Here is a 19,800-nt window from a genome sequence, read left to right on the forward strand (position 1 = left end):
ATTTTTTGGGGTCAGGATGTGACCTAATGAGAATCTGCAGCAGAAAATCAATATGTTCTTTATACACTTAAGTATAAGCTGACCCGAATCTATGCCAAGGCACCTAATTTTACCACAAAAAAACTGGGAAAACCTATTGATTTGAATATGAGCCTAGTGGGAAATTCATTGGTCACAGGCTCACTAATTAAATGACCGGCGGACAGGGTCGGCTCCAGGTCTCAGTGGGCCCCTTTGCAGTAAACTCACATGGCAGCAGTCAAAATACAGAAACTAAAACAGATTCCTGTTCCCTAAAATATTCCAAAGTTTATCATCCCAAACAGCCCCTTCATGGTTATTTTATACACAGCCCCTTCATGGTTATTTTATATGTACCCCCTTATGTTTTATTTATATGCATCCTCATCATGGTTATTTTGTATAGCCCAGGTATTAAAAAAGTATCCAAAGCACCAGCGTTCAGCACATCCTATTGGAGCTATATACAATATGAGAAAAGTATAGTTCCCCAATAGAGTTTAACGCTGTGGTAGGAACAAATGATATTCACACAGTACTCTGTTGTTGAGATATGGCGCAATACGTCGTTGTATGTAGTTAGTGCATCAAACACCACGATGCTTATAACGAGATCAGTAATACATTCTCAAATCTTATGCCAGCAACATGTTTCTTTTAGTTGCAACAATGAAAATGAAGATGAAATGTGGTAACGTTACTCACGGCCCCTGATAAGCACTTTGTGTAAACGTGTATCTCCTTCGGCGTTGTTTCTGCTTGACTGCGCATGCGTGGAGGCCAGTTGAATGGTTACAGAGCTCCGTTTCTTACAACATGCGGTTTCTGATGAGAGTAATTCCAACTCAACAGCTCTCCCAATTTGTTTTGGAGATCACGCTGTGTTTCCTCTTTTCAAAGAGATTTCCTTCTCTATGAAACACAGGTGCTGTGCATGGGGAATAAAATGAATAATAGTGGGCCCAATGGAGACGTACACTCGCTGCCAAACGCATTTCGGATATTCTCCCACCTTCCTCAATTTCCATTGAGGAAGCTAAAGGGAGCTTTATGCGGTCTATTACTGTAATCTGCTGTGTGACTGTATGTACTGGACCCTATAACAGGAGCGTACACCTTTAGCAAAAGTCAGCTTTAGTTTAGTCTGTTACAACATCAAATATATTCAGTTCCTTTTAAAGAGAACCTGTCATCAAGAATTGATCTAATGAACCCCACCAGCATGTTATCAAGCAGCTGAGAAGCTTCTAGATTGTTTCTTTCATGGCCTAGTGTGGTGGCATCATCTAGAAATTCAACTTTGAAGTGGGATGTCAATTGGTTTTATGAAGTCAAGGAGTAGGAGAGTTTAAAGGGCATATCCGGGTTTTAAAAATTACTTATGGCTGGGCTGGGGAGGGCTAGTTGAACATAATAAACATGTACTTACCTCGTCCAGCGCCGCTGATGTCCCGCGCTGCGGTCCCTTCGATCTGTGCCCCTGTTTGTTTAAAGCCGGGCACAGGGAGCTTCCGGTCCGCGATGTGCCCGGCTCCTCCCATCCGTCCCCATCTCTCAGCGTTGTAAGCGCTGGGAGATGGTGTCGGATGGGAGCTTCCTGCCGTCCTGTGCGCCCTTGTAATGAAACCGGCACACCGAGAAGACCGGCCCCGGCCGGGAGATCGGCAGCAACGGACGAGGTAAGTACATGTTTATTGTGTTTAACCCCTTAACGACTTGGCCTTTTTTAGTTTTTTCACTTCCATTTTTCACTCCCAACCTTCAAAAATCTATAACTTTTTTATTTTTCCACATAAAGAGCTCTGTTATGGCTTATTTTCTGCGTAACAAATTGCACTTCGTAGTGACGGTATCTAATATTCCATGGCACGTACTGGGAAGCGGGGAAAAAAATTCCAATTGCAGTGAAATTGGTGAAAAAACACATTTGCGACACTTTCTTGTGGGCTTGGATTTTACAGCTTTCACTGTGTGCCACAAATGACATGTCTAATTTATTCTTTGGGTCGGTACGATCACGTGGATACCAAATTTGTATAGGTTTTATAATGTTTTCATAAATTTAAAAAAATTAAAACCTCCTGTACAAAAATTTTTTTTTTTTTATTTTGCCATTTCTGGCGGCAATAACTTTTTCATACTTTGGTGTACGGAGCTGTGGGTGGTGTCATTTTTTGCGAATTTTGATGGCGTTTTCATTGCTATCATTTTTAGGACTGTGCGACCTTTTGATCACTTTTTATTAATTTTTTTATATTTTCCAAAATGGCAAAAAGATGTCATTTTTGACTTTGGACGCTATTTTCCGTTACGAGGTTAAACGCAGTGAAAAACCGTAATTATATTTTGATCGGACATTTTCGGACGCGGCGATACCTAATGTGTTTATGATTTTTACTGTTTATTAATATTAATATCAGTTCTAGGGAAAGGGGGGTGATTTGAATTTTTAGGGTTTTTTTATTATAATTTTTTTTTTAAACTTTTTTTTTACTTTTACTATTTTCCAGACTCCCTAGGGTACTTTAACCCTAGGTTGTCTGATCGATCCTACCATATACTGCCATACTGCAATATGGCAGTATATGGGGATTTTACTCCTCATTCATTACAATGTGCTGGTAGCACATTGTAATGAATGGGTTAAAACGAGACTGCTTCGGGCCTTTGTGAGACCCGAAGCTGTCATGGCAACGGATCACCGCTCCCCGTGACGTCATCGGGGAGCGGCGATCCGCGGCAAGATGGTGGCGGTGATCGCCTTAAAATGCCCCCTTAAGTGTAATTGAATGTCCTGCTTGCATAAACATCATTTGATCAGGTCTGCTGAAGTCCGGCGCATAATGTCAATCACATGGGAGGAGGTGTTCAGGGGCGAGGAGAGCTTAACTTCAATGTTAAATGCTCTGCCGCACTGACTTTATTCGTGTAACTTCAAAGTTTGTTTTCGGGGTGAAGCCACTTTACTGGGTCATAAAAGAAACATGTTCTATAAGCTGTTCAACTGCATGACAAACATACAGGTAGGGCTTTATTAGGCCAATTTCTGATGACTGGTTCCCTTTAAATCCTTCTTAGTTTTCTACTGTGCTCCACTGTATGACTGGAAATATACTGTATAAATAAGACCTAAATAAACTATATAAAACCTCCATCCCAGTGTATTTACTGAATGTAATAGATACCTGGTTCACTATAAAAATTCTAGCATACAGATACCTTTATTAAATATTCTAGAATTTTCTGGATGTTTTGTACTTCTAATTTCCTGTTTGATACTTTTAAACTAGAATATCCACTGCACGTTAAATTAAAAACTACAGACTGACAAAGAATTCAAATGTGTCGCTTGGGCCTATATGTACATATAACACCTGGAGAGACCAATATTGGGTTGAGGGTACATTGACACAAGGTATGTTTGCCCGCACGTAGCTGCACACTTGAGAGGAGTAGGGGTGACCTTCCCCATCTCCATAGGGAAGCGAGTGGCCAGCACAGTGATCGGGCGCCATACACATCAATGGGAACCAATATGTGGCTGAAAATGGGATGTTCTCATCTGACCCTATTACGTTTGTGTGAATGAGCCCTTAAGACAAAGAAACCCTATAGCAGTGGTGGCAAACCTATGGCACGGGTGCCAGAGGTGGCACTCGGTGCCCTTTCTGTGGGCAGCACATTATTTACCAGACAGGACTCAAGGCTTCCTCCTGTGGTCCAAATCAGACCAGAACGTGCAAAGCTCATAGCTATTTTTAAGCTACATCTTTGGCTGCCAGGATTACAGGAGAAGCGGGATTGTGTGGATAGAGATGGATTATCCTGCTCCTGCTCTGCTCTGGGTCCCCTGATTCTTCCTCTTCAGGGGACCCTGGAGGGAGGTTACAATCCAAATTTCTCCATCTTCTTTCTATTGTATTAGTCCTCAGGAAGCCAATACGATTGAAACCTGTGATACAGCAGGGATCAATAAGTTACTGCTTAATTGTCATGTTGGCACTTTACAACCAAAACCCACTTATATGTTGCAGTTTGGGCACTCTGTCTCTAAAAGTTTCGCCATCATTGCCCTAAAGGGAACATGCCTATTAGACTGTGTATCCAGGCTGATCATAAGATCCAATCATGCTCCAGAAAATGATAGGGTGTATCCGCTCACGTATGTGATGGAAACGGCACGGGCCTCCTTGCTGCCTAGGTACATAAGAATCCAGAGGAATGTGCTATAAGCACATTCTAATGAATGAGGAATAAAATCCCCATATACTGCCATACAGTATATGATTGGATCAATCAGACAACCGAGGATTAAAGTACTTTAGTGAGTCTGAAAAATGGTAAAACCTAAAAATTAAAATCTCCCCCCTTTCCCTAGAACTGATATAAATAAACACATTATGTATCGCTACATCCAAAAATGCCCGATCTATCAAAATATAATAGTTTTTTTCACTGCATTTAACCCCATAACAGAAAATAGCACACCAAGTCAGAAGTGGCACTTTTTTGCTATTTTGAAAAATATAAAAAAAATCAATAAAAAGTGATCAAAGGGCCGTACAGTCCTAAAAATTGTAGCATTGTAAACTTCATTAGAAGTCTTTAAAAAATGACACCAGCCACAGCTATGTACACCAAAGTGTGAAAAAGTTATTAGCGCCAGAAGATGGCAAAATAAAAAATTTGTACACAAGTTTTTAATCTTTGTAAATGTATGAAAACATTATAAAACCTATTCGCACCGACCCAAAGAATAAAGTAGGCATGTCATTTGGGGCACACAGTGAAAGCTGTAAATTCTAAGCCCACAAGAAAACGCACCAAATGCATTTTTTCACTGCATTTTGAATTTTTTTCTGCTTCCCAGTACACGGCATGGAATATTCAATACCATCACTATGAAGTGCAACTTGTTACGCAGAAAATACTGCCTATACGGTACATGCTATTTTACTTGTAGTGAAAAGTACACCGAACGGTTGTCATATAAGTTGCCCAATAACAAAAGATAAGGGGGATATTGCTGACTGCTACATCCGGAGACCTGTGATGTGGATATCTCTCAGCAGCCCTGACTATATTGTAATGTTTTGATGACCCCCGTGCCATAACTGTCTGCTACAAGCTGACAACACAAGTCAGTATAACATCTTAGGAGGACATTATGTTTCTCGTTCTCTATTAGGCTTTGTATGTTAGTCTGTCAACACACTGATTTGCTTCTGCCGCTTTGGTCACCGTGGTAACAGATCTCTACCTTGTTAAAAAGGTGAAGAGACTGGCTGGCTTCACAATACACATACAGTCAATAAAACAACTGGACATAAGCTTGTGCTTTGTCCTATGGATAAGGGATATTTGCTTTGATACCACTTGGGTAATATAATATTCAGATGTCACTTAGATTTTTCCCAGTGTGTATCTCGCAGGTTGATCAAGAATATATTTACAATGAAACAAACATTTGTGTGTGTGCGCAGGCAATCTGTGTGTGTTGTAGCTCAGCTGTAGAAGAACTAAAGTGTGTCATTGTGTGTTTTATGCATCTCAAGGATCTCATCATCTCTCATCTATGACCTCTCTTCTCTCTTTTTCTCTGTGTCAGATGCTAGTAGAATGTTTAAAGCCAAATAATAATGTAGATAAACCTGGACCCTGAAAATCGAAGCACATTGTTGGCACACAGCATCTCACAGCACAGAAAAATCATAAAGTTTCTGCATAGACAGTCCCCGCCCACACTGACCATCACTGAGTTATAGGAGCTAAAACAGCAATAAAACTGAGTAAAATTGCAAAGTAAGGTGGTTCAAAATGAGCTTTATTGTGCAAACATCATTGCGGGGTTAACATTTCAGAACTCTTTCATTGGCAAACGCCTTCAAATCTATCTATCTGTAAATCTATATCATCTTTCATATTTATGTTCTATCATCAATCTACCTATCTCCTATAAAATTCAGTCCCATATTACAGATTGTAGTTTACAAACGGTAGTATGGTATGGCAAATTGTTGTTACTGTGCACAGCTAAAGCGAGCCTCTTGTCACTGTTCACTAAATAGTTTTATTTTTAGGCCCCACTTTGTTTTGCCCATGGCCCCACTTTGTCTAAAACCGGCTCTCTCCATTTCCATGCCGATATCCATGTGAGTAATTTTGCAGGACCTTCAATAATGTCAGAAGCATGTACCTGATCACATGCTTCCTGCATCACTGCATGGAACCAGGGCATAGGGCCAGCGGCCGGGGTTCGGGTATGAAAAGTGTGTGTCTGTTTTTGCAGTCATGTGGCTTATACAAGCGTTCAGATGATTGTCCAAGTCTAAGAAACAAAAAAAAAAAAAGTAAAGTTCCCTAAAGTAAGCATTTGATATGATAAATCTTGCTGTAATAAACCAGCACTTTAAATTACGAGTAAGAATTTTTAGATTGTAATTCACAGTATTTGTTTTATGTGAAATGCATCATCTGCCTTTCAATGATTTCCTATGGGAAAACTTGCTTTGATATAAGAGCGCTTTGGATTACAAGCACGTTCCCGGAAGTAATTATGCTGGTAATCCAAGGTTCCACTGTATATTCATACTGAATTCATAAATCTATACACCCTGAAAAACAAACCCCCTGCAGGAGAGTTGTGGACAGTAGCCTTTTGTAATGTTTTGTTCTTCCTCCTTGCTCCACTATTACAAGTGATTATTTTGAGACTAGCTCCACTTATTAATAAAATACTAATGCAGTCACTCTCCCATGTCTTGATGTGACTGAGGATTAACACGGCAAATAATACGATATTAGCGGATGTGCCACCTACTGAGAGCCTCTTGTTTTACTTCCCCGCAGCCCCTGCAAAATGTATAATCTGCTGTGGCTCAACACAACTTGCATGTGCACATTCGATATTCCTTGAAAGGGATACAGCTTTCATTTTCTAGGAAAGGAAATGAACTTTCAACCTCTCCTTAACAGTGATAATTCACCTTCTGTATTTTATAGAAAGAGAAAAGTCTGAGAGCGGATGAGAAATTAGATTAGATATTGAATGTCAAAGTTATAATAAGAGTTTTTTTCTTCCTTTTAGGTTCTCAATCATCATCTTCTAATACTTTATTACATTTTATATAAATTACATTGATACATAATTTAAATTGCATAATAAAACTGGATCAGAAGCTGAAACCATTATGTATGATCTGTCCTTATATGGACCGTTACATCACTGGAAACATCCCAGAGTGTGTGCTCAGCTGAGGCTGGAGATGGATGTGATACAGTTGCATCCTTCCCGCATTGGCTATGATGGACTCCAAGTGCACAAAAAAAAATAGTGCACACTTCACCAGCAGTGCAGGGGGCACCAGATTAATGAAGACTGTGTGCTAGTTATGATTAATATGCCACACTCTACATACTCCAAAGACAAACTGCATATAGTACAGACTACACTAGTTATGATAAATGTGGGCCATTGTGCTTCCTGCTGGATGTGACCTATACTGGGTGGATGAAGGCGAAAAGGAGGTTCCCATCCGTCAGTTTCTTCTATGGATGGGTTCATCATATATGCTTTCCTGGCATATAATGTCATATCCAAAAACGAAGCTTTACTTGTATATAAAGAAGTACAAGGGAGAGTATTAAAGATTTTTGCTCACGCATCTAAATCTGTATCTCTTGGCTTAAGGCTATATTCACACTGCCGTTGCCCGCCCGTACCGTACCGTAGCGGGCAACGGCAGTGTACTGGGAGCGGAGAAGGAGGTGAGCGCAGCTCACCCCCGCCCCTCTCCATAGGAAGTAATGGCGCACGGCGCCGTATTACAGGAAAAGATAGGACAGGTCCTATCTTTTTCCGGGTACGGAGTGGTACGGTGGCGTACGTGTGCTGTACCGTACCGCTCCCGTTGGGCGCCGTGAGCCCATTGCCGTCTATGGAGGACGTATATCGGCCGTATATACATCGGCCGTATATACGTCCTTCATACGGCAGTGTGAATGTAGCCTAATTCTCATGTATCTAAACCATTGTACTGCAGACCTGTGTAAACGCTGCTACAGTATGATGTAAGCTAAAAAGTCATGTGGACCCCATTAGGCCCTTTTCCATTAGCTTGTGCACCAGAAAACTCAAAATTGTGGCGCAGCAAACTATACCAACAGAGTAGAACTCCCCAGTCTTATACTTCATCTTATACTATCATCCAGCATCAAACACAGGGATTTATTTTGGCGCAGCAGAGAACTGTCTAGTTCACTCTCCACTGGTCAAAACCCAACACAATGGGGGACATTTACATAAAGCGTCGGTGGCTGCATTGGCTTTGTTACCAACCTGCTCTAGGTAAGAAGACACACATTTAATAATGTGTAGCTGTGCAGATAAATTTCTGGCGCCGAGACCATTTTCTGTCCCTGGGACCAAAATCTGTCCAGAACACCAGAAATGTGTCCAACAGTCGGAGAACAGGCGGCAGACATCCTGATGTGAGTGCAATAGCACTGTTTTGTGTCCCTGCTAGACCAAATTTCTTTTGGTCTACTTTACGCCAGTTTACAGCGTCCAAAAATGGCTGTGACACATATTAATTGGGGAATATTTATCATAAGTCTCTTAGACCAGAACTGTTTTAGTTGCCCATGGCAGCCAATCAGAGCTCAGTTTTCATCTCCCCACAGCTATTTATAAAATTCAAGCTGAGCTCTGATTGGTTTCCATGGGCAACTGGAACAGTTTTACCTCATAAACTTGATGATAAATCCCCATAATTGTGTCTGAGTTTCCACTCCGCCAAAGCCACGCTCCTTTTCAGAGAAGAGTCGGAGCAGGCGGAAAGTCATTTTTTCTGTCCCCGACAGCTAATAAATAGGTAGGAGAGCAGAAGATGCGGTGAAAGCACCACAAAACTGGTGGAAACACCATAGTAAATGTCCCCCATTAAGTCCCCATGCACATGACCGTGTATGGCCTATAGACTGTTATGGCGCATGGGCTCGTCAACAAACGCTCACCTTTCCGAGCCGTAGCTGCAAAAAGATAGAGCCTGCTCTATCTTTGGCCGTATCTATGGCCATTCGGCTAGTATTTTCTATGGAGAGGGACGCTGACGTGTGCCGGGCTACAGCATGGCGGGCATATGTTTGTGTGCATAAAGCCCCATACGTTTCCCCCGATGTGGGTGATGTCCTTGGTTGCAGGGCCATTTTTAGGTGCATAGATTTTGCTAAACTCTCTGCCTCTGACTTTTACATTTTACATCTCACCACACTGGGTCATAAAAGAAATCATGATCTGGAAGGTCTAAAGCTTCTTGACAATATACTGGTAGTGGTTTATGAGGTCATTTCTCTTTCCCAGGTTACCTTCAAGTTGAGACTTTTTTTATTTAGATGTATTTTAGTCTTAAAATGGGCGTTGTTATTTTTATTGAATGTTTTGATTTGTTTCAACTAGGCTTCCAGTCATCCAACACTGCCTCCTCTGTGAGAATGGTCCTGTCTCTACATTATCGCTCTCGCTGACAGCTGCTCTTATAGCTCTTGTATGCTCTCTGTTTAAAAACCTCTCCAGCCCGAGATGTGCTTGGTAATGTTACATAACAAGATCTTAGTTGGAGGATCAGCATTAGTCAAGATAAACACAGGGTTTTCTGAATGTGGTTAGAGCATCTATTCTGCTGACGGAAAAAATGCAGCAAGATGTGGCCTTGAATATTATGGTGCCAGTTTATGTTGTGATTTGTGTTGCTATGGTTCTCAGGCCTTTTATTATTTCCTCTTGAATAATTTCAAAGCTCTGTGCTAAATAGATTCGGGTGGTTGCTATTATAACCTGCTGCAAAGCCTTTAGAAAACAATTAACTAGAGTAATTAATAAAGGCTGCTTTCAGATCTGTCAATGCACAAATTAGTGTTGTAATAAACCTATATGAAAAATATCTTGCAGAAAAAAAAACAACTCCACAACATTCATAATGTGATTTTTTTTATTTTTTTTTCTTCTTCATGGTCATAAATATATCAAACCATATATCACAATATGTATATGATATACGCTGTGTGTATATATGTATTTTATATAATAGTTTTGCTCAATTCTACTTTTTAGATCCAAAGATTGCTATAGAGGCCGACACTGAAATCTCTTCTGATTGGGAAATTAAGACGATCACTAGTGCTTTGAAGACGTATTTGAGGTACTTCTGATAACATACTGCTGTTTGTTGATATAATTTGTCACCTTGTTTTATGTCTGAGCAATATGATCGCACAGTAGTCTGTCAATCTGTTTTCTGACTGCTCTAAATTGGTAATATATAAGCTTTCATAGGACCTAGAAATGTATAAATTTAATGAGATAATTGTCTATTACCAGTTGTGGGCAGTGGTGGAATATGTCTTTTTTAGGTGTCTGCCCTGGTCCACCTGAACAATTATTTGTCCAGAACGGAATCAAATCCCAATAAGGTAACCATATCAAGTGGTACTACACACATGAAAAAATAGCATATAAGAACCAAAAACAGAAACATGTGTCAAGTAGCTAAGAAATAATAAATCCTTTATTTATAAATACAAACATAGGAAAATCAAATGGACAGACGATATAAAACCAATTAAAAACACATGCTTTCCAGATTTCTATGCAGCAGCTTGTATTTTATTTTCTATCTTCATTTGGGATTTTCGTCCATTTCATTTTGTGTACCATGTTTTTTATGTCTGCTGCCACTGGAGCATACTAGTGACTCTTCTATCTTAGGGTTGGTCCTAGGGCAGTTTTGGCGAACCTTTTAGAGACCAAGTGCCCAAACTACAACCAAACCCACTTATTTAAATGCTAAGTGCCAACATGGCAATTTAAGAAGTGACATGTTGCTACCTGTTTTGCAACGGCTTTTAATTGTATTGGCATCCTGAGGACACCAATACAATTAAGAGAAAGAAAAGAAATTCTGACTATCATTGTAGCTTCCAGGGTCCTCTGAACAGGAAGAATTGTGGGGTCCCAGAGCAGAAGCTCCAATAAAAACGCAGCCTTGTCTGCACCTCCTTGCTCCTCCTGTAGTCCCAGGCAGCTAAGGATGTGTAGCTTTAAAATAGCCCTTATCACAGCACATCCTTGGTGGCCATGGACTGCAGAGGAGATTTTAAGCCCTGTCTGGAAACTGTGTGCTGGGGGGATGGCCTGGGTGTCCACAAGGAGTGCTCCGAGTGCCACTTCTGGCACCAGTGCCATAGGTTCGCCACCACTGTCCTAGTTGGTCCTTTTGCAGGTTGTCAGTCACTATTGCATGACTGCACCTGCTATGTTTTCATCACGAAAGCAGTTGATCTGCTTTTCGTGTTTTTAATTGGTTTTACATCGTCTGTCCATTTGATTTTCCTATGTTTGTATTTATAAATAAAGGATTTATTATTTCTTAGCTACTTGACACATGTTTCTGTATTTGGTTCTCACCTGAACAATTATGTCATCATCATCTATATAGCAAAGAAAAGAAAGGATCCAGCACCCGGCTGAAGTTCTTCTCAGTGAATACTTTATTTGGGAAAACTTGAAAAGTCTTGACACACATAGCAAAAGCGTTAAACATGTTTCAGCGAACGCCTTAGTTATCATTTCTTCCTTTTAGCAGAAATTGCAACCCATGAGCCACATATTGAAGGACCAGGAAAATACATACATGGGGTTCAATTATAGAATATAATTCTGTATAATGTGTGGGTGCATATGATTTTGTATATTAGATTATGATTAGGCCAACAGAACAATAAGAAGAATTACAAATTATTATCAGTTTTGATCATGATAGTTTGTATGCTGGATATGACGAGATCTGTCCCCAATCTGTATTTTGCTTTGATGAGAGCAGGCACAGAAGTTGTCCTAGGAGTTCTTGTCATGTTTCTTTTTTCAATCTATTGTCTAATAGTCAATGGTGCAATAAAAAAAAATACTTCTTGTAAAGTAAGTGGGTACAAAAAGGATGAATAAATTAAACAAAATGAATATAATTGAAGCAATGTTTTTTTTTTTTTAAAAGGTGATGAACAACAATGAGAGAATATTTTGCAGAATATGTTCAATGTTGTAACCATTTCCCACTTCCTCCTTACTTTGCACTAAACTACTGACTTTAAAGGACATTGCAGATTTGTGGTACACAGGATGTCAATTTCTATAAACAAGGAAGGGCATATACTTGTAACAGGGCTCTATATACTATAGGATGTTGTCAATCCTGATTGTTTGCTGGGGCATACATTTGTCATCTTTATTAGAGACTTGTACACTTAACTTTTTTTCGCTGATGCATAATCACCCTAAACACCACTGAAAGAGTGTTGCACATTCAGTCTCCTAGGAAATTAGTTGAATATAAAATATTCTACAAAAGGGGGGGTGAGGTGCTCCTGATTTAGTGTATCTGGTTGAGTGAGGCATGCTGTGAGAGGGAAGAGGCCACAGCATGCTTGCAGAAGATTGATCAAAGTAAAAACTATCTCCTCACCATGAAGATGCCAGCCAGCATAATTAACTAATTAAAACTTTTTTTATGCCAGAAATTAATAGGATGGATAATGATAGTAAACTTTGTAAGCTAGTTCATTAAATCAGATTCTGTGTTTTATTTTCTGCTTCTTTATCCTGCGGTGAGCAGTTTATCTGAAAGCCTCCAAGGTCTGTCTACTTGAGGTTAATGATTAAAAGGGATGGTCATTTATACTCAACTTTCACAGAATAAGTATAAAACCTTAATAGGGTCACACATATTCGAGTGACTCTATTAAGGTCTTATACTTGCCTGTTGTAGTTTGTTATAAGGGTACTTAGACCACCCAAGGACTGTCTGTAAAGAGTTAAGTCATTACTCTCTTTTTATAAGGTTCCTTTTATCTCTGTGGTGTCAGTGGATACAGGATAGAAAGCTGATATTAAATAAGGAAGGACACGGGGACATTTTTCTTTAATAAGGTTTATTACAAAGTTTACTATTATCATCTGCATTATTGGTTAATAAAGTTTTTGTCAAAAGTTTAGTTACACATTAGAGGTTGAGGATGATATTTCCATCACTACACATCTAAAACAGAGGAGCAATTGGGACTCGCAAACATATATATACACTGTAATGGTTAGGATAAAGCAGGTATGCTTTGTTTGTATTGCAGGATGCTTCCAGGCCCCCTCATGACATACCAGTTTCAGAGAAGCTTCATCAAGGCTGCTAGTAAGTTTTCTAAAAATGACAACGTACATTTAGAATCTGCTTCTTAGATGTGACCCTATGCCTCACCGCTGTTGGTAACACAAGCAGGCAAAGGAAAACTTTTAAACACGTTTGATATGTGGCAAGTTCAAATTTATTTTGTGATACATGACCCCATTTGCAGACTTCATATTTAAAGGGGTTGTCCGAGACTAATTAAAAAAAAAAAAAGGTGGCCAGGAGGGGGCTGCTTAAAATAATAAAGATGTACTTACCTTCTGGCGCCCTGTGGGTGTCCCACGCTGCTGTGACTCTTGTTCGTGCGCCATATAAACAAACATGGCCGCCGGAGCAGCGCTAGACTCAGTGTCCAGCCACGCCTACCCGTCCCTATTCACAGCACTGTGTATGCCTGCTGGATGGTTGTCTGGTCCGGCTGTAAGGCAAATCCAGCACTGCTCCGGCGGCCATGTTTGTTTACATGGCGCGCGCACCGCAGCGACAGCAGCTCGGGACACCCTGAGGACGTCGGAAGGTAAGGGCATCTTTATTTTTTTAAGCAGCCCCCTCCCGGGACGCTTTTTGTGTTTTTCATGACTCTCGGACAACCCCTTTAAGCAATGGCTAGTGGGAATCAATTTTATGATGGCTTTAAGTGGTGCATACAGTAACACTCTTCCTCTCTCTGTAAATCCCAGATTATGATGTGCCGTACATACTCAAGTATAAGCCAAGTTTTTCAGCATAATTTATTGCTATTATATACTGGAGTATATTAAAAAAAATAAAGTTAGTACTTACCCTTCAGCACTTAACCCCGGTGTCCTCTTCTCCCCGCGGCACATCTTCGGGTTCCCTGCCTGGCTGACAGATGCACTTCTATGCAATCTGCTGGCAAATAAACTATGACGTGGCAGTTTCGCCGCTTGTTGACGTAATGTGTGTGCTGGCAGATCACATACACCTGCATCTCCTGGCTCAGCCAGTAAACTTTATTTTTTTTAAAGAGGTATTCTGTTGGGCATTATATTTATGGGGGCACTCTGCTGGGCATTATATTTATGGGGGCACTCTGCTGGGCATTATATTTATGGGGGCACTCTGCTGGGCATTATATTTATGGGGGCACTCTGCTGGGCATTATATTTATGGGGGCACTCTGCTGGGCATTATATTTATGGGGGCACTCTGTTGGGCATTATATTCATGAGGGAAGACTACTGGACAATTTATTAGAGATTAGCAGCTGCATTTCCTACCCTAGGCTTATACTTTAGTCAATTTTCCCAGTTTTATGCTGTAAAATAAGGTATTCTACTCAGGTCTACTTATACTCGAGTATAAACGGTCGTTTCATCAAACTCGAAGTCTTATCATCTTTTACAAAAATAGAATACGGGTAGTGTTAAAATCGCAGCAAGTACTTGTTCCTAACAAGATACATTTTCCATACTGTATGTATGCATGCATGCTTCTAATAAAATAATAAAATAAAAAATAATGGTTGTTTGTGTGTTGTGGATAAGTTTTGTTAGATATTCATGTAAAACCAGTGGTTGTGTTCTACGCCCTATACAGAATTGTTGCATAAGGTGCAACAGTATTTTTTTGTTCTATTAAGTTTACAATTTACAACACATCTGCTTCATGAGAAATCAGCCTTGGACTGCATTCACACAAATGTTTAGGCAATAGGGGCATGGAGCGATAGGGTGCCACACATGTGTGGCACCATACCACTGTGTACACGGAGAAAAGATAGAACATGTTCCATCTTTCCCCTTGTGCACGGCTGGAGGGGGGGGGGGGGGGCTAATGTAGCATTAGAGTGGGATTGCTTTACCACTTTGCCTGTGCCGGCAGCATTTCCTTGACTGACCACAGCCTTTTGAACTATAATAATGACGCCTAACCTAGATGTATTGTTGGATTGAACAGCCAGTCCAGTAAATGAACTCCCCCTAGCAGCTAGCCATGGCCATTTGGTGGCCAGTCTGGAAATACTTCCCGGCACGACAGCCGAACCCAAACGGTAATGGCAGGTCCACTCATCTCGACCCCTAAGTAACTAGAACACCGTATACCGACCTTGGATTTATTTGGAATTGACACTGTATCACTAGGTACTGCTCCAATTGCACACAATGATCAGTTGGCAAGGCTGTTATCTATCCTGGAAATGCACCTGGCACAAAGATGGTTTTTATCTCTTGCATAAAACTGGCCTAACCACTACTTGCCAATATGTTCATCTCAGTAGTTAATCTTTTTATAATTTCTTTAAATTTTTAATACAGAGTTGGAAAACCACGAGTCTCGAATAAAGGAAATTCACTGTTTGATCCACCGCTTGCCACAAAAGAATCGGCAAATGTTAAACATGTTAATGAAGCACTTGTCAAAGTAAGTTGGTGTGTAGATAACACTGGTACTTAATATCTCCCTTCGTCTTTGTAGCTGGACTAATGCTGATGCTACAGAAGTCCTAATAAAAGTATATGTAAGGTAACAAGCGAAGGGGCTCCACCAAATACTTAAAGGAATAGACAGTAATGTTAAATTATATACTGTATGTCAGTGGTGGCGAACCTATGGCACGGGTGCCAGAGGTGGCACTCAGAGCCATTTCTATGGGCACTCAGACTATCGCCCCAGGACAGAGTTCACCAAATAGGATCAAATCTTCTTGCAGTCCCAGGCATCTTAAGCGACACTTCTTTGGAACTGCGGAAAAAGTGAGAAGGTGTTGACAGAACTGCATTATCTTTGGAGGTCATCTTGCTGGACCTTCCGTTCTTTCTCTACAGAGAGACCTTGGAGAGAAGCTACAATGAGAGTCTGAATTTGCCCTCCTTCTTTCAACTGTATTGGTTGCCTCAAGGTGCCGATGCGATTGACAGATGTGGAAGAACATGGAGCAATAAGTTACTGCTTAAAATGCCATGTTGGCACTTCACAGGAAATACTGAAGTGGATTTTGATTGTAGTTTGGGCACTTTGTCTCCAAAAGGTCCGCCATCACTGCTGTATGTGATATGCTATTATAACCAAACTGATCAGTTAAATACTTGAAATATTTTTATATACTTTTGTATCATGCCCCTAAAGCTTTGCTCAGATAGGACGTATAACTATATAAAGCAATATTTCTACAATGTGCTGTTCTAGATTTGTTTTCTTCTTGTATGACTACCACAGCCTAACTCAGTCCCATTTGTGGTACAACTCTGTGCGAGTGTGCGTGCAATGCTGTGACCCACATGTGGCTTGTGTGAGGAGGAAGCTGTAGTGGTTATCCGGTAAACGCCAAATACCAGGCAACAGGCTTCTCTGCAGTCCCACGACCTTGGACTTTGTATTTAAGGCTGGTTCAAGCAGCAGCATTTTTTATTTATTACATAATTTTTATTCCATTTCCTTATAAAGAATGGCTATATTTTTACTGTAAATTCTTCTATTTCTGTCCACCATGATGTGTAAAGCGCTATTGAATGTGATGGCGCTGTATAAATAAAGATGATTATTATTATATATAACAAAAATGTTTTAAATATTCTATATCAATGAATGCAATGTTTTGTGCACATGTGTTTATGTAATAGTAATCCATAAAGGGGTTTTCCCACAAAACAAGTAAGGCCCAATCCACAGGATAGGGCTCTGTTTGCTGGTCGGTGGGGGTCTCTGTGATAAGACCCCCTAATCCAGTGGTGGCGAACCTATGGCACGGGTGCCAGAGGTGGCACTCGGAGCCCTCTCTGTGGGCACCCAGGCCATTACCAGAGAGGACTCCAGGTATCTTCCTGAAGTCCCAGACAACCCAGGATTGCTGTGCACAGAACTATTTTAAAGTGACAGCGCTACCTGATATGAATAAAAGTTGTGACAGTTGGTTGCAGTTTGGGCACTCAGTCTCTAAAAGGTTCGCCATCACTGCCCTAATCGCTCCCCACAGGATAGGGCCTCACTGTTTCGTGGTAAAACCCCTTTAACATTATTTAATGTAAACGTTGACCCTTTAGTAACTCAGAGGACCTGATGTTATAGAACCTGGGTGTTTGCAGATCGTATTAACTGTAACAATCCATTCAGAATGTTTTTGCTGCAAGTGAGAGGGGCTGTTATAGCTAATCCACCAGGAGGATCAAGGATTTGTAAACCAAGCACATTTACTTTTCAGTAGGTGCCCCCTCTGGCAGCACATCTGCTAATCTTTTTGCTTCTTATTCCCTTGTTTTTAAATAAAAAAAAGGCTTTAAAGGACATCAACCGCTAGGATAAGGATTGTAAACCAAGCACACCTACATGCAGGTGTGTGCCCCATCTGGCGTTATCCACTCTTCTTTTTGCTTCTTATCATACCCCCCCCCCCCCCCACACACACACACACACACACACTTTTATTTTGTAAATAAACAAAAAAAGGTTTTAAAAATTATGCAAAGGAGTCTGAGGGGCTCTGGGCTCAATCAACATTTATGGAGCTCGGAGCCCCTCGGGCTCATTTGCAAAACTTTTAAATACCAATTTTGTAAATATACAGGGCATAAGAAGCAAAAGGAAAGGCAGTTCCTGCCAGAATGGGCTCACAACAACCTGTAAGTGTGCTTGGTTTACAATCCTTCATCCTGGTGGTAAATGCCCTACAAATATTATGCAAATAAGCATGAGAGGTGGCGGACTCATTTAACTGCTATGGAGCATGGAGCCCCTCAGGCTAACTTGCATAATTTTCAAAGACCTTTCTTTGTAAAAAAAAAAAAAAAAAAAAAAGCGCCATAAGAAGCTGACAGAAGAGAGGATTCGGCCTTAGAGGTCCACATCTAGATTTTCCTTTAAAACACAATAAAGCTGCATGGGAGAGAAATCTAATTAGCCTTAAAACTAAATGGCACAATGGACATACACATATCTAGATGGTCATTTAGTTAATGTCAGTAATATTGCTCCATTGGCAGTGGGTTAACCACTTTATTGTATAGACCATGGGGAAAATGATTATACTGAGGCACTTCATGAATACCCTGCCCCTCTTCTGCCTCAAATATATCAGGAAGCTCCTAATTGTACACCAGAAATGACTGGTGCTAGAAGAGTGTTATAACCTGTGCCTGGTAGGTATTGGACTATAGATTGTATGAAGGTGTGGGGCATGAGCGCTGGCCTACTCCGCCACCTAGAGATGTGGAATTACCGTATATGGACACGTGATAAGGTTTATCTGATGTCGTTGGTTCCTGTCTGCTGACTATAGTCAATACCTTAAAAGATACTGTTTTTAAACCGTTCTGAAGTTTCCAGTACCTAAAATTGAATAACTCTAATTGTCCTTGACAAATCCAGTTGTTAATGGATCAACTGGAGCTGGAGCTACAATTCTCAAATCTGTTACAACTTACCTACCAATTCAACTAAAATACAAACCTATTCTGTACATAACCTGGGGACTGCCTGTAATGCCTCATTATACCTAACAGTATAGCTAAACCAAATGAGGTAAACGGATAATACTTAGAGCATCAGGCATGTAATATTCCATAGAATAATTCCATTACTGTACCCGTAGAATAGTTGGCTTTATTGCAGTACATCACATGGTCCTGCATGTTCTCGTCATCTGCCTTTAAAATGTGCTTCCTCTGACAATCTCTGTGATCAGGTATTCTCTTTGTAATAGCAAATCAGACACAGTTTGTGGTCCATTTCCAGTACAATTCTGGAAATCCACATCCATCCTGTAGCATAATCTTTATAAGGATACAAAAGTCATAGGTAAGTTTTAGCACCTGATCCACTTTGTGGACAATGTACAGGCGTTCCCCTACTTAAGAACACCCGACTTACAGACGACCCCTAGTTACAAACGGACCTGTGGATGTTGGTAATTTACTGTACTTTAGCAATAGGCTTCAATAAGTAGCTATACCAGGTATCATGGGTGTCTGCAATTAAGCTTATTGTTAATCCTGGTTCTTATGACAATCCAACATTTTTTTAAATCTAATTGTTACAGAAACAAAAAATATTCTGTCTGGGATTACATTGATAAAATATACAGTTCTGACTTACATACAAATTCAACTTAAGAACAAACCTACAGAACCTATCTTGTATGTATCCTGGGAACTGCCTGTACAGTAATGACAATTCTATTCTATGATTCTTACCAATTACGTCTATCAGCACAATAATGCCTGTGCCAACCTGTGAAACACAGGCTCATGTTTAGTTGTTAGTTTTGGACTTCAGATATAAAACCTCCTTTAGATTCTTTTGTTTTTGAGCCAATAAGTAAAAGAAATTTCATTGGACTGTATGTCTCGGCCCTCAGCAAGTTATTGCTTTGTCTCTTCAAGCTGTAAAAATAAAGATTGAGCATAAAGTAAAGCACATCTGGCCGCTAAACCTTTTGTCATCTGTGGGGGTCCAGTTTTCACTCATTTATAAAAATGTGTTTTTGCTTTTTAGCATACTTTTGTTTGTTAGTGCTAAACGTTCCCACTTGGCTCTGACTAGATAGTAGATAAATCAGAAATTTGCACCTTTTTTTAGTGTGTGCGTA

General features: G+C 40.3%; 1 protein-coding gene across 4 annotated transcripts in view; it reads left to right on the forward strand.

Moving 5' to 3' along the window:
• The window catches only part of ARHGAP26 (Rho GTPase activating protein 26), a 202,397-nt gene that overhangs the window by 97,695 nt on the left and 84,902 nt on the right, over positions 1–19,800 (forward strand). For all 4 annotated transcript variants that reach the window (XM_072146118.1, XM_072146119.1, XM_072146117.1 and 1 more), the window contains exons 15-17: positions 10,133–10,220; positions 13,201–13,259; positions 15,536–15,641. In XM_072146118.1, the coding sequence (XP_072002219.1) occupies positions 10,133–10,220; positions 13,201–13,259; positions 15,536–15,641 (253 nt within the window). The remainder of the gene's footprint in view (positions 1–10,132; positions 10,221–13,200; positions 13,260–15,535; positions 15,642–19,800) is intronic.

The sequence above is a fragment of the Engystomops pustulosus genome, chromosome 4, assembly GCF_040894005.1.
Source record: "Engystomops pustulosus chromosome 4, aEngPut4.maternal, whole genome shotgun sequence".
Classification (NCBI taxonomy): Eukaryota; Metazoa; Chordata; class Amphibia; order Anura; family Leptodactylidae; genus Engystomops; species Engystomops pustulosus.